At 36.7% G+C, this 16,673-nt stretch overlaps 1 protein-coding gene across 1 annotated transcript in view; it reads right to left on the minus strand.

Moving 5' to 3' along the window:
• The window catches only part of LOC108384765 (thyrotropin receptor), a 117,478-nt gene that overhangs the window by 35,502 nt on the left and 65,303 nt on the right, over positions 1-16,673 (minus strand). The window contains exon 2 of the mRNA XM_073242023.1: positions 2,373-2,444. Within this exon, the coding sequence (XP_073098124.1) occupies positions 2,373-2,444 (72 nt within the window). The remainder of the gene's footprint in view (positions 1-2,372; positions 2,445-16,673) is intronic.

Below are 16,673 nucleotides of genomic sequence, written 5' to 3' on the forward strand. Positions count from 1 at the left end.
AAAAAATTATGTCCATGTCCTGATGTGTACTGGACATATCTGCATGATGCCTCAAAGGCACCTGAAATGCTGTGTGCTCCAAATTGATCTCCTAACTTGTCCCCTGCCCTTCCATAGCAAGTCCACAGAAAACTTCTCTCTCAGCAAATACGCTCATCAACCAGACAGGTGTCCTTGTCAGAAACTTGGATGAAATTCTCCATTTTCCTTTACCCCCAAATCAGTCAATTTTCAAATCTGTCAGTTCTCCCTTATTTATTTTCAAACCTGGCACTTTTTCTTTATCCCGTTCAACCCTCGCCACCAGATTCACCATACTCTTCCCTGGGACGCTGCATCAGCATGCTTCCTAGCTTTCTGTCTTCAGTTTTACTCCCCACTTCAGCCCTCTTTCCATGGCACAGCCAATGGAATGTTTCTAAAACATCTGGTGTGTCACTCCTTGGCTTATAGCCATTCAGGGGTTTGATCCTTTGGGAAGATTTCAGATTCCTTCTCATGGTTCACAAGGCCCTGCATGTGCTTATCCCCCAGTTTTATTTTTCCCTGCCACACCCTCCCAGCCGAAGTTCCAGCCTCAGCAAATTAATTTTAACTGCATGGATAGCCCAGCTTTTCCCTTCTGCTTGGAACTACCTTTCCACTTATTTTTTTGGACAGACAATGCAGATTGCAAGTCAGGAGCCATTTTCCTCCATGAAGTCTCTCCTGACCACCCCTCACCCTCCATCTAGGTGTTACCTTTCACATGAGGCCCATAGCACTCTATACCTGCCTCATCATGGCATTTTATCCCTCCTCTAGGAAGGAAAATGGAGGATCTGTGAGTACTGTTAACGGTTGTATGTGAAGCATCTAGCAAAATGCCAGGCATAAAGTCGGCCTCAATGCATATCTGTTGAATGAATGAATGAAGTAATAGTCACACTATTGGGACAACCAAGTGGAGACACCAAATAGGCAACTATATAGGGAATGGAGGGAAAGGAAGAACTAAGAGGAACTTTGAGGTGTTCACTTTACAGGCCACTAAATGGTGATGCTGTTAAAAGGAGGAGTAGAGAAGGGACAGTTTACGGGAAGTGATGAATATTTTGGATCTTCTGAAGTGCCTGTGGGACATCCAGGTGATGGTATTCGGAAAGAAGTTTCTAATGCAGGCCTGAATTATAGGAACGAGTCGGGGTTAGAGATGTTCCTTCAGGAATTAGTTGTATTATGTAACAGTGACACCGAAAGAATGGGAGTAACCATTCAAGAAGAGGAGGATTTAAAGGAATCAGGACAAAATAAACAAAGAAAGAACCAGAAATTAAGGAATGAAATGAAGTGAAAATAAAATGAAATGGCGATGAAATAGGAAGCCAGGAAAGGAAACTGAGGCAGAGTAGCCAGGGTAAGATGTTAAGGAGAGGGTAGGAGAGTGATACCAAGACAACAAAGGAAGCAAGAATATGAAACAGGAAGGGCTGGTCAGGAAAATCAAGACTGCAGAGTTGTTGAGCTGGAATGGCACTTCAGTACCACGATTAGTGAAATAGCCCATGATTGCCATTGTGGACTAGATAATTCTTGGTTGTAGGGGAATAGCGATGCCTTTACAGCATTTGCCTTTACCCATTATATGCTAATAGCACCCTCCTCTCTAGTTGTGACAAGTGAATATGTCAAATATCCCTGAATCACACAATAGACACTCAAATAATGGTCATGAAATGAAATAAATTTAGCCAGAATCACACAGGCTGCTTCTGGTTATTATGTCATTTTGTGAGCCTGAATTATCTTTGTTGCTTGTCAGAATCAATTAAATGAAATAAAAACCTAGTTCATTTCATATGAACTACTCTTCATATGTACATGCAGATATACTCTTGGAGTCCTTGAGTATATAGCAGTTCAGTTTTCTACAGTTTAGAATTATTTTTAATTAAGTGACAGAAGTCTGAAATCATTGGCTACACTGATGACAAAATGTACATTTGTACTACTGGTGAAAAGTGAATCTCGAATTGGTAACTAGTATACATAGACTAAAGATAGTTATGTAAATCTATATATGGATGAGACTCCCGGCTGAAGTTTTGACGCCTTACAAGATATATTAAAATAAATTAAAAAATTATTAAATTCTCAAGACCAAATGAATTTAAATTTGCTTTAGGTTTAAAAAAACCATTTAGAATTAGGGAGCAGAGATGTAGCAAAACAAATAAACATCTTGTATACAAGCTTTTCACATGCATTGGAAATGTAGATGTCACGGCTTACACAAGTACAATATATAATAAGTATTTTTCTTGATAGAGTACATTTAGAAAATAACATGTCACAGTTGCAAACTTCTCTTTATATTCAAAAAAATTACTTACATCCTGGAAATATTGGGCAGATTTGAAAATGCACGACTGGGAATGGTTTTCAGATGAGTCTCTATAAACTTCCTATGAAAATAACGGTTATACAATTACAGTTTTAATCACTGAGCTCTTCTATTAACTCACCTTAATTATAAAGAATACATTATTAGAATCATGTCAATCCTTACAATGAGTATGTCATTGGAAAAAAATAACAACAAATAACAACAAACAATAAAAATAATACTTGATGAAAAACATACAATTTATTCTCTAACAAAATAAGAATTGAGAGAGATTCAAATGCAAAAAGGAATGTTAAACTTCATCTTTGAAGTCGCAGGAAACTAGTATGCCTTGTCTAACACCAATTCAACTTGTTAACTGGAGGGCAGCATAATATATTCCTAAGTTTTTTTAGGGCTACTGAATTCATAGGCACTTGTCAATGGAAATGTCTTAGAACGCCACCCAAATATGTATTAAGAATATGTTAAGAGGATTAAATGTATTTGATATATCTTAAAGATTAAAAATAGTAGTATGATTTCAATCTTTGACCAAGCAAAATCTCTTCAACCTTGATCTTATCATCTACTTGACACAATTTGGAAATAACTGACTGATAAGGAGCTAATTCCTCTCAAGATTGTGACACCTTTGCTGCATGTGCAGCCTGAAGGCTGTGGCTTTCCTTCCAGTTTGCTTTTCTGGATACTTTTCAGATGACTGAGACCGTTTTCCCTTGTAGATAATGAGATATCTTCATGCATTCCAGTACGTCTCTCTACCTAGGTGCTCGATTTTTTACTCCCTTTCTTTGCTGTAACTGTAGCTTGAATAGAACCTGCATGGAAAAGTCTGTATGTACCCATTGTCCTAAATCACTTTGCAAAAAGACAACACCTCACCACGCCTACCATATCTAGGAGTCTGTTTATGTTACTTAAATGTTGGGAATCACACATCATCCACTTGCTCCTTATTTAAAGATATTAGACTAAAATTGTGAATTTTTCCCTTCTAGATTGCAGGGGCATTTCTCAACAATCTATTTAGTTGATCTGTGCATTCTTTGAACTATTAATTTTTGCAGTGATTGAAATATATTTGGAACTTCTGGTTCTGGAACTTCCCCTCCCTCCTAACAACAAATGAAATGCTGAACAGACTGAAAAATCAGTAACTCTTGGATGGGCAAGATAGAGGAATACATAGGGCAAACCACTGTCCCCAAGGTTGGAGAGACAGGTAGATGGGTACAGGGAGTCTCTGCTTCCCACAGCAGAGACCCATCAGCAGAAACCACAGGGGGAACCAGTGCCAGGGCCAAAAAACCTGGACTGTGATTGATGAAGAGGAGAGAAAACACCTAGAAACCCTTGTGAAGTTCACAGGCCAGAGGCACAAGCTCACTGAATGACTGAGACCGAATCAGAGAACTGTGAACACTTCTCCTCTGACATTTTAACTTCCACCTTCCAAAAGCCTATTTACGGTAGTTCCATTTACCCCATCCTTCATGTCTGTCTGTTAAATGTGTCTGTGACTTACCTAATCAGAGCATCAGCAGGGCCAAATTAGTTTAAGAAAGGACCTATTAGTTTAGGAGTGGGGGGAAGTGATGTGAATGACAAAAGGGCAGATGGTCATCCCTTTCCAACCCTTGGTGGTTCAGCATGAGGCCCAATGTTGCCTTAAGATATGATTTCAGAAATTCAGGTCCTGTGAATTAACCTGCCCTCCCTCACAGGGCTCCCACTTACATTCCCTTAATTGGATTGATAAAAAGCCTGTTGGCCCAGATTCAAGATTATGAGGTTAAAAAGATACAAGAATAACAAGTCATGTTGTTTTTATCAGATCTTCAGGTAACTTAATCTAGTCTTCGTAATACTAAAAGAGCTAAGGGTTTTTACATGTACATATTCACAACCATGTAACCATCTGTATTTGTCTTTAGTACCTTTTATTATCACTTTGGTTAAATAGATGATCAAGAGCTTATTTAGTCATGTGTTCAAACCTTCTGACATTTCTGACAAGCTTCCCCAAATCAAATTCTAAATAAAGTCTTCTTGACTTTGAACTCACTTTGAGATTTCCCAGACCACCCCTGCAAAACAGACTTAAAAGAGCCTATATTACCACTTACTCCTCTTGCGGCCCTTATGTCAATACTTGGGCCAAACATAATGAGACTAGACTTATTTTTGCAAATAAAAATAGTCTTTGATCATCTTTGGTAGAAATAGAGATAACTGTAGTGAAAAATTTTGTTTCAGTAAAAAACTATAGCCCATCTTAGTAGATGTTCATTAACTCTGAGCTATTTTCATCCCTTTAAACTGGAGAATGCCATTTTGTGCATTTTGTCAGTTATTAATGTTTCCAATTCTTTTTCCATCTTCCTGATTTGGCATCACTAAAAACTAAAACTACCCATTTCCCAAAGCCCTGTAAGCTGAGGCTTGATGCTGGTACTAATTTTAGGAAATCACCCTACCAGATCAGGTATGGGTACCATTTGTGCCTACTGCTGTGTGGGCCACTCAGCAAGTTCACTGGAACATTCAGTGCCACCACCAGAGATATTCAAACTGCATACCCCAAATTTTATCAGTTGTTACTGCTTGCCCTTACTCTATCACCTAAAGATGCTCTGAGCCCAATGTCCAGAAATCTTGACTGACTGCCCTCTCGACTCAAAAGCTGAATTTGTAGTTTGTTCTCTAATTATTAACCTTTGTTTTCCTTTTATTTCCATGGAAATGTCCTCATTAAATGTCTGATTGCTAAGACCATACAGAGGCCTGCCTCAGGTGGGTGCCCTCCCCCACCCATATCACCTCCTCCTGAAATGAAACTCACCTGCGTAGGACTGACCTAAGCCTGGGACTGAGAGACTGGTTTCCCTGGATATGGGACAACCTACTGACTAAGTTTCTGGACTGTCAGACTGCTTGGGGAAAGTTTCAGATGGGGGAATGATGGGGTTCAGGACATACTACCCAAAATATGGCACCTCGGCACATTGAATATTTTAAGTTGGAGGAATTTTAGAAACAGCAGGTGCAGAGAGGACACTCTGACCCCACTTCTCCCTTGAAGCAAGTCATAAGGCCCTCATGTGAGGGGTGCCCTCCCTGTACTCAGAGGTAAGGGTAAGAGGCATGCGGAGGGGAATCCGAAGGGATGCACCTTGCTAAGTTTCCTCTAGTTCACTACCCTTCGCTTGTACCCCTTTGTCCTATCACATTTCCCTGCCACTTTCCACTCCGTCAAATCTGGCATAAAAGCACTCAGTTTTAATCCCTTCTTCAAGTCTGCATTTCCTCAGAAAGGCTCCCGGGTCAGGTAAAACTTAAATAAGTTTGTGTGCTTCTTGCTAATCTGTCTTTGGTTATGGAGCCCTAGCTGGGGACCGAGAAGGGTAAAAGGAAAAAGTTTTTTTCCTCACCTATGCAGCAGAACATCTTTTAAAAAACAAAAGTACTTGAATACTTTGTTTATTTCCACAAATAAGATACTCTTCACAGCCAGATTTCTTACCAAAAAAAGCCCACCAGTACAAATAGACCAATAAGGGCTACGTAGCTCAGAACAGCTGTCTTACTAATGATACAAGAAGCATAACCTAAGCAAAAGTGAGGGAGGACTGCCAGCAATCCAAGCCTAAGATGAAAATGAATTATCTATTTACTGAGTGAATTTGGTTAATATCATGATGATGATTATAATGCAGCCTGAGACAGAATGATTTTAATAATGTTAGATGAATAAATTATCAGATGACAACTGATTATATAAATTGCCAAATTCGATTTGGCAGCTTGTACATTTTACCGGATATATTCTGAGTAATGTGTACATAATCTGGAAAAATGAACTCATTAATAAGTTACAAAGTATTCTTTACGTTTGGTAAAATTTGTCTTGGTTGCCACTCTACAATTCACCACATAGGAGTTTAGGCTTCCTCCACTTTCTTCCCTAGGTTTTAAAATGTTATCAGCCTGATGAACATTACGAAAACATGGAGGAAGAATTTTCTTCCAAAGCATCTATTTCTCTTCGAAGAAAGAGCAAAAATCATTGGCTAGGATGTGGTAACTAGTGAATTAAATGATGAAGATACCATGTTTATTTATAGAGCCTTGGCTTCATTTACCCCAGTAGTTTTACTATGAGATAAGGGTTTTGGAGAATAAATTATTATAATATGTGGCTGCCTTGCTGACCCTTAGCTGACCCCAGATCCCTGAGCTTTACCCTTAAGGAGGTTTCATGGTGATTTTGTTAGGCAGTAATTCTGTGGCTAAAGCTAACCAATAAGTGTTTACATCAACCTGTTTCTCTTGTTGTGGCATCCAGGGGCAAGCAGCTGGTTGTTCTCTCCATTGTCTACATTTTCAAAAACAGAACTTTTATTTAAAAATTTTGTGACAGTGTGATTACTGCTCTAGAAGCGGATAGGAGAGTGGAAAAAAGCAAATGACTGTAATTATTTGGCCAAATATTTTATTTTACTTTCAGAATAATTGTGAATATTTGTGGAAAAGCAAAAATACATATCTAAGTTGACTTCTTTTTGATAAAAACATCAGAAAAGCTTCAAAGTGTCACACTATTGTTCAAATAATTAGCATCAAAATAGTATTTATTTCATATGAAAATGACTTAGTACTGAAGAAACTCTTTTATTTGCCTTTGATGGTTCAAAATAAGAAAGCAGTTATTATCCTCAAATATTTGGTTATTTGCCCTAAAACATAATGAAAAAAATCAGAAAACTTACTTCATACAAATTGGACCAGTGTTTACTATTAATAAATAAGGCATCACATGTAACTCATTGGGAAAAAAGTGTAGAGCTATAGTTTTTGTATCCTAATTGGAGTAAGTACATTTAATAGTTAAACAAGTTGGGTTTAGGATATGGAAATTATGAGAGAAGTATTTAAGCTGATGATGCAATTTAATTTATTTTTCTACGACTTATTGAACCATGAATGCTCAGTGAGGATATGACTTAGAGTCAGATGTTTCCTTTGGGCTTTGCCAAGGTAAGATTTATATTTCTCAAATGTCTGCATTTGGAAGATAGAATGCAGAAATAAAAATGCACGTGAAGTGCCACTGATTGACTTGAAGGTTTTGCAGAATAGGATCCTCCTTCTTGCAAAAGCAATGAGGGAGGGAAATCTGGTTAATGCTCGTAAAGAAAGCAGACAGTTCTTTATGCTCCAACAAGAACAGTTTGTGCTATTAAATTTTTCATAGTAGTCCTGCATGATAGTAGGCTCAATTCACTGAGGTATCATTGACATGTAAATACAATCAATGTTTCAACATCTTGTTTCTTACAAAGTTTCTCGACTCATAAATATATAGTTTGTGTGTATTTGTGCACATGTGGGTGTGGGTTTTAATTAATCAGTGCTGCATGTTTCCCATGATAGACCCCGCTTGATAAAAAAATGTGAAGTATAAGTAGATGAGTATGACTGAATTTTGAGTTGAGAAGCGTGGCTGATTTTCTCTGCCATGGTTAAGCTTGTGTGGTCCAGAAACACCAAACTTCCCATTTGTGTGTGACATTTTAGTCTCTTGGCAATCAGGCTGAGAATATTTTGTGATGTTGTATCAAGTTTGTTCAATATCACCATCTGTACTTCAAAGGCCTCCTATTAAATACGTGTGTCAATCAATCAATCAACCAATATTTCATTGAGATGTGCCAAGTGTATAGCCCTGAACTAGTCATTGTAACCACAGAAAGTACTAGTCGTAGAAAAACAGGGAATTGGTACAAATAATCCAGATACTTACATATTGTAAAGTTGTAAATTATAAACTGGACAATATTAATATAGCATTTATCATTTGCCTGTTGATTTTACTTTGGTGAGAAGAAATTCTCATTGGTGAATATGTTTTAAAATTGCACAATTATTTTTCATACTCTGCAGTGGGTTGTGGGAAGGGGTTGCAATCACAGGAATTAAAATCAGGGATGTAGACCCAGGATCATGTAGTCAAACATTTGGGATGCTTTGCATATAGACTATTTTTTAAGTATGAAAAATATTTTAATTTGTACTATGTTGAGTTTTCTGGTTTTGGTGGTAGAGTGACATTTTAATCAATGTGGCTGCTGGATTATTCACAAATAGTACAAAAATACCAGGTGACACCTACAATACAAGGTGTGAAGCTCAACTCACCACCCAGATTCCAAAGGCACCTGTGAGTCATCATTTTGGAAGTTTCCATTTGGGCTTTAATTTTTGTGATCTGTGGCATAGAAACCCAAGCAATAGCTTGACAGGTTTGGCTTATGGAAATTGTCCAGTTTAGTTCCTCTGGGAGAGAGCTTTCAATTCGTAATGCATGGTTTAGGTGTTCAGATTTTTAAAAAAACTTTAATTCAGTTTTATTTCATTATTTGTGATATATTTTGGGTGGAAACTTTTTTTTCACAAGTTCAAAGTATAATTTATGTCCACTCTGATACACAAGTCTTCAGTGTATCTAAGTATATATAAGTATACTTATAGTTTACATATCCATATACATATATCCAGGACCTGGATCAAAATATAGAGTATCTCCATCATCCCAAAAAGTTCCCTTGTTCTCCTTTCCAATTAGTAACCCTCCCCTTCACAAAACATAACCACTATTCTAACTTCTATCACCATACATTGCTTCCTTATTAACTTTACATAAGTGTAATCATATATTTGCTACCCTTTTCTGTCTGGCCTCTGTTGTTTAACATAATGTTTTGAGATTCGTCCATGTTGATGCATGTATCAGTAATTTTAATGCTAATTATTAATGCATACAATTTGTTTATTCATTCCCTATTTGATTTTTTCCAATTTGGGGCCATTATGATTAAAGCTTCTATGAACACCCTCATACAGATCTTTGTATGGGCATATACAATCATTGCTCTTGAGTATATTCCTAGGAATGGTACTTATGGATCATAGCTTTATACACTTAACACTAACAGAAACTGCCAGTTTCCCAAGTGATTATACCATGTTCACTTTTAAAAGTGATGAATGGGGTGTTCCAGTTAACTCTACATCCCCACCAACACCTGGTATTATCAATCTTTCTAATTTTAGCCATACTGGTAGATGTGTAAGCATAACATTCTTGATTGGTATTTTTAATTACCAGAGGATTTGGAGAAATGTGCAGTCAAGTAAAAAAGCATATTTGTATAACCAAGTGTATACAAGGTTCATTTTATGTGTCGATCGTGCATGCAGCACCCAGATATTTTGTTAAACATTATTTTGGATGTGTCTGTGAGGGTGTTTCTGGGTGAGATTGACATTTGAATCAGTAGACTGAGTAAAGTAGATTGCCCTCCTCAATGACCTCATCCAATTCATTGAAGGCCTGAATAGAACAACAGGCTGTATAAGAAAGAAAGAATTCTTTCTCTCTGCCTGGCTATCTTCAAGCTGGAATATTGATCTCTTGCTTTTGGTGTTGGACTTAAACAGGAACTTACACAGTGGGTCTCTTGATTCTCACGCCTTTGTACTGGAACTAGATTTATACCATCAGCTCTCCTGTGCTCCCAGCTTTCCTGCTGCAGATCTCAGGCTTCTCAGCTCCATCGTCACATGAGTGAATTCCTTATAGTAAAATCAATCTCTTTCTGAAAGAGATTGAAATTAATAATACCACCTACATCACACTCATTGTCCGAGCACTGTAAAAGTACATTGCATTTATTATTACATCTTCATAACAGCCCTATGAATAGGTAATAATATTATCCTCATTTTGCAGATAATGATCTGAGATATAGAAAAGTTAAATAACTTGCTAATCGCCACACAGTTGTTAAATAGGAGAACAGGGATTCAGTCACAGACAAAAGAAATCAGATTCTTTAGCACTGCACAGTGTAAATACTTATCTCATAGGTTGCTATGAAAACTTAATAAATTATTATTAGAAGCACATAGAACAATGGTTGGAACATGCTGATCATTAGAGAAGTTTGTGCTAAAGAAACAAAAACATGCAAATCAGTTTGCCGATTCATTGATGGTAAGTACAGCTGTCACATGATGTTATGATGGTGTGTCCATTTTTTCTTGTGGGCAAACTGTGGTAGGGAAACAAGACAGATCAGAAGATTGAAGTGCATGATATTAATCAAAACAAGGAGATGGACTCATTTTTTAATGTTCTCAAGCTAAGAGACTAACGTCACCATTTCTTATAAGGAATGACCCTGCCATTTCTTATAAGGAATGGGGTATGAACACTTGAAATTCACTGATTTAAGTTTCCTTCGTCCTGGACATTGACTAGATGGGAATTTCCACAGTTTTCCACAGTGACTCCACTTTTTCTCTACTTTTATGTCTGATCAATCCTCTGCCTGATGGATGTTTTTTTTTTTTCTACCAGTTTGCAGGGGATTATTCTCGTTCCTTTAAGAGATTTTATATTTCTCTATTATGATCCATTATGTGTTACTTTAAAAATGTACCCTATTTGTTTCCAATTTCCTAGGGAGCATCATAGTACAGCCTCAATAATATTGGGAATATTTTATTATACACTTATCCTGGAATTGCTGTTTAATTAGTTCAGTGTTCTCACTTGATCCATAAAAAAAGAACAAAATACAAATGGTGCCCTTTAATACTCTTCCTCAATGCTCATAGAACATGTTAGGCTTTGAGAAACACTATTTAAAACTTATATACTTGTCCAACTCTTGTTATTTTATGGATGAATGACCTGAAGGAAGGTTGAGTGACTTAAGTTCATATAATAAAGCAATAGCAGTCAGGTTTCCTGTAAGCTTCCATTATGAAGTACATAGAGATAAAGTATTCTGAAACTACATAACTATAGACAGATTCCTTCCTTTGTTGTGAAGTTGTGACCCAGAGGCACTTCAGGAATCAAAACACATTTAGTACTATATGTATGTTGAGTGCTTACCATATTCTAGGCATCAGGCATGGTGTGGGGAATGTAAGGGTAAGCAAGTCAGACAAAGGTCCTGTCTTCATGAGCTGAGACCAGTGGAGGAGCCAGACATTTTAAAAAAAGCATATAAATGACTATATTACCACTGTGTTAATGCTATAAAGGAAGAGTAGTGACATTTCTAAGTGTATGAAAAGACCTCTGCAAGGCACTGATTTAAGTTGAGGCCCAAAGGCTAAAGTTTGCAACAGAATCTGAAGGATTAAAAGTATCAGTGAAGGAAGCAGGTGATGAATTGGGAGTCTGGGCTTTTTGAACCTCAGCTGAAAAAAGAGTGATAATATCTACCCTTTTCACTTAGTTATTATGCAAGGAAGGAGAGGTAGATATGAAAGTGAATTAGTATATATTGCAAAATAAAGAATGTCAGGAATTATAAGGCATGATATCTAAAATAATACCCCTAAACATAGCTGTCATTGAGTTTGTACTTGTAGATAAAAGCAGCTTGGTGAATACTTGTCATCTGTCCAGTGTTCTGAAGTAGCTTTGGCAGAAGGGAACATTTTTCTTGGTTCTCACATGCCAGTTGGCAGTTCATAAGTTTGCTATCAATCATTAAAATTCCAAAGTATTATCAGTGAATTTTATCCAGGAAGAAAATATTCTATTAGCTTAGAGAACTTTCAAACCAGGACAATGAGCTAGATGTTCATGAAATAGTTTGCATATATTTATCATCTGTTCAGAAATTTTGAATACCAGGGTCAAACATTTTTGGAGGGGTGTGTGTGTGTGTTTGTGTATGTATGTGTGTATCTACATATGTGCATGTTTTTGTTGTCATTGCCATTATGGTTGGGGAAGAGAAAAATAATTTTATGTTGAAAAATGACCAAAAACCAAGCCCTTCTCAACCTAATTTGAATTTCATCTCTTAACATTTTTGTATGAGTTAAATCTCTTTTCTGTGCTTGCATTTCAACTGTTATACATTGATTTCAAGCCACAGTCTTACTACCCACTATGTCTGGTGCTCTTCATTAATTTATGTAGATCCAAATTTCCATTGGGTATTGTTTTCTTTCTGTCTAAAGAGAACTTCCTTTAATGTATTATTATTTTTGCTTTTAGTGCAGATCTGCTAGCAATGAATCTGTTCAACTTTTATTTAGCTGAAAAAGTATTTTGCTTTCAATATGGAAAGAAATTTTCACTGGGCATAAAATTCTGGGTTGACATTTTTTTTTCTTTTAGTACTTCAAAGATGACATTCTGTTGCATTCCAACTTGTATAGTTTCCGTCAAGAAATCTGTCCTCATTCTTACCTTTGTTCCTTTGTATGTAATGTGTTTTTTTCCTCTAGCTTTTTAAAGGTATTCTCTTTATCACCATTTTTAAACAATTTGATTATGAGGTACTCTGGCATTGTTTGCTTTGTGTTTATTCTTCTTGCGGTTCACTAGAGCTTCTTGGCTTTGTAGATTTAGTCTTTATCAAATTTAGTCATTAACAAACCTTTTGGCCATTACACCTTCAAATATATATTTTTTTGCTCCCTTTCCCTCTCATTTTGTTTTGGAACTCAAATTACATGTATATTAAATGACTCATTATTATCATATAGGTCACTGATGTACTCTTCATTTTAAATATCTCTCTACTCAATTTTGAATAATTTTTATTGCTAAGTCTTCAAGTTCTGTTTCTTTTCTGTAGTGTTTAATGCTTTTAAGCCCATTCAGTTTTTCTCATATTGTATATTTTTAACCATAAAAGTTCCATTTGGATCTTCTTTACATCTTCCATTTCTCTTCTTAATTATGGTCACGTTTTTCCTTTATTTTCTTTACATTGCTTAGAAGACTTATAACAGATGTTTTAATGTCAATGCCTGTTAATTCCTTCACCTCTGTCATTCTGGGTTTATTGTTATTAACTGATTTTTCTCTTTGTTATGCATCATATTTCCTCCTCTTCTTTTTTTCATTCCTGTTGCATAGAGAGATAAGGTAATGTGGAAACTGCTACTGAAAGGAAAAAAAAAGATTTACTGAGATCCACTGTGACAGTAAAAAGATCGCCACAAATTTCCCTCCCTTTGAATCTGGGCTGGCCTTGATTGCTGGATGAAAGAATGTGGTAGAAGTGATGTTCTCAGATTTTGAGGTTAGATTTGAGGCAGTATTGTAGCTTCTGCCTGGGTTTCTTGGAATAGTTCCCTTTGGGGCCCTGAACTGTCATGAAAGTCTGACTACCCCGAGATTCTTTGGCCACATGTAGGAGCTCCAGTCAGTCATCAGCCATCCTCACCAGCATTCAGCCTTTCCTACCGAGGCAACAGACATGTGAATGAAGCCATCTTGGACTCCCCAGTCATGCCTGTTTGTCATCCTCCAGCCAAGCTAAAGTAAAATTAATGGGATTGAGATGATAAAACACCTACAAAATGACAGAACTTAACTTTCAGATCCACTGTTCTCTTTCCCTCTATTATTTCCATCATGGTTGCAAAATTATCTTGAAAACCTGGGCAATAATAGGGTCTAATAACTATGAAAAGGCATTTTAGGGATGAGTTTTCTCCATGTACCATTGTCAGTGTTTCTTTTACCACCCGTGTTCCTGCAGTGTAATTGAGAAGAGACTCTACCTGCCCCTTGAGTTGTCTGGTCAGTCTCAATCTGCTAATAACTATCTCTGTGACTAGGTAAATCACGAACAATCTGAGCCTCAACTTTCACGTGTGGACAATAATATCTTCTCATTAACAAAGGGATGTAATGATAATCAGGTAAAATAATTTAATTGAAATTGAATAGAAAATGTACCGATTGTGATCATAATAATTAAAATAATTAACAAGCATTTAATTTCTTAGCTCAGAATATCTGCCCTCTTTATTATAGGGATAAATAAGAGCTTTAGAAAGAACAGAAATCTCTCATTTTCAAATTGAATTTGGTTCTGAATTAGGGAATAGTGGAAAGTACATGTTGAAAGTAGTTCAAAAATAATTCAGGGCCCCTTGTGACCTGTGCTCATTACAGTGTCATTTTCAAAGAGATACTGTTAAGTCAATAAATGGAATTCCTGTCTTGTGGGATGTAAAGAACATTAAAGGGAAGTCATTTATAATTGTCACAACACATCTTTAAAAAAGTTCCTTCCTCTGCTTCTCCCTTCTTTCAAAGCCACTCCCTGATAAACCTCCAGACTTCCCAAGTTTCTTCCTCCCTTTCTCTTTCTTAGTGTTGGGTTATAGAAACTGACCTGCTTTCTGGTTATTTTGGCCTTCTTTGTACAGGCTGTCTTACTCTACTCATTTTCCTGATTTTATACCACAAATCATGCAAGAAAGTGGCTGATCAAGAGCCTTCCTTGCAAGGAGGAGGAAGAACAAGCTAATAATACTGCCCCTGCTTCAAACAATTTTATTTAAAAATAATATTAAGATGCTTTCTTGCAACAGTTTAAAAATCAGTTACTTTTTATAAGGCTACAAACACTCAGTTCTCCATATCAGGAGGCCCTCTAAGGGTAATATTTGCTAACAGCCATTTCCTGAAATCTACCTGGAGGACAAAATGAGTTACCTCAAAATGGCCAAAAACTAATTTTGCCCCCACAGAATGATTTACAATGTTTCTGTGTTACTTTAACCTTAGGGAACAGCCTATTATTACTGTATCTGGTATCTGAGTGACTTGAACTTGTCTGTGCAGAAGAGAAAGTGCTATTAACATTGTCAAGACACCAACACACCTTAGATTAGATTTTCCTTATTTGAAAAGAATGACTGGATTCCCCCATCTTAGTCCAGGTGGCCCAGAAGCAGTCCCAGAGGCAAGGATTTGTGTGCAAGTGATTTATTAAGGAAGTGTTCCCAGGAGAAACTAGAAGGACAGAGGAAGGTAGGACAATAAAGACTGGGAAGACAAGGGTGTGATTTCAGGCTAAGTCCCAGCCTCAACAAGGTCCCATAAAGGAGCCTTGGAGTGTATATTATGCTTTAGCATTGGTCCCAAGCCAGAGAAAGAGTGTGTGGGCTCTCACAGTTCTATGTCAATCCATTGTAAACACTTCAGATCAGCTCCAGGCAGTCCCCTAATTGCAGGCATGATCTACTAGAAAGAAAAGCATGCAGAAATTGGAACACGATACATATACATAATAAATAAAAGAGATGTAAATTGATGTGCACAGAGCACCACAGAGTCTGCTATTCCTGTTCTTTGTACATATATATATGTAAATAATATAGGAACACATATTGGAAGCTTATTAGGTGCCTGCTGCTGGGCTAAGTGCTTTACACTTATTTTATGGAATATTTTACAAATATTTTATGGAAGCTTCACAACACCCCAATGATAGAAATAGTGTTAATTTTACAAGTAGGGAAACTGAAGTTCAGTAAGGTTAATTGACTTTCCCAAGGTCACACAGCAAATGAATTGGCAAATATTTGAACCTTGGCCCTCTGAAGCCAGTGCTGAAGCTATCCTGGGAAAGTGCTTTTGTGGATTGAAGAAGCTCTCTATTACCTTTTTTATTTATTTGGCAGCAATTTGCAACTCTTTCCCCATTTTTTGGACCACCTGTAAAATTGTTTCCTGTTCCCTCACTCCAAACATGGGCAAAACAAACCTAAAGAACAAACTCATTCAGGATAGTTAAATATAGATATATAAATAGATGGGTAGATAGAAGATAGATAGATAGATAGATAGATAGATAGATAGATAGATAGATAGATAGATAGATAGACAGACAGATAGATACATAGATAGGCAGACAGGTAATTACAATGTCCAAAGACAAGGGGTTGTTTAAATAAACTATGATACAGCCACTAAATGAAATATTCTGCCATTTCAAATTATCTTACAGTTGCATGAAAAGAACATGAGATGAAAAATGTAATATTATGTAAAAAAGAACCTGTTACAAAAATGTACATGCATTATAAAACTATTTTACATACATTGCACAAGAAAACTTCTAAATAGATGTACAGTAAAATGTCAGTAGAATTTCTCAGGGAATGGGATTAGAGATATTTTATAAAAGTTCTCTTGTTGTAATCTGTACTTTCTAATTGGTAACAAAAACATGTATTTCATTTGTAGCAAAAGGAAAGTTATTAACCATTTAAGAAAATGTGGCAGGTGGAGCAGGGTTGGGTCAATATGATTCATAACTATGAGCATGCTCTATAGTTCTAGAAGAGTCATTTGTTTCATTAAAAGGTCAAAAACATGGGGGTGGGGCTTTGGGGCTAGTGGAAGGGAGTACCTACTGGTTCTTTCAACCCAGTACAGTGGCAA

The sequence above is a fragment of the Manis javanica genome, chromosome 8 (genome assembly GCF_040802235.1).
Source record: "Manis javanica isolate MJ-LG chromosome 8, MJ_LKY, whole genome shotgun sequence".
Lineage (NCBI taxonomy): Eukaryota > Metazoa > Chordata > Mammalia > Pholidota > Manidae > Manis > Manis javanica.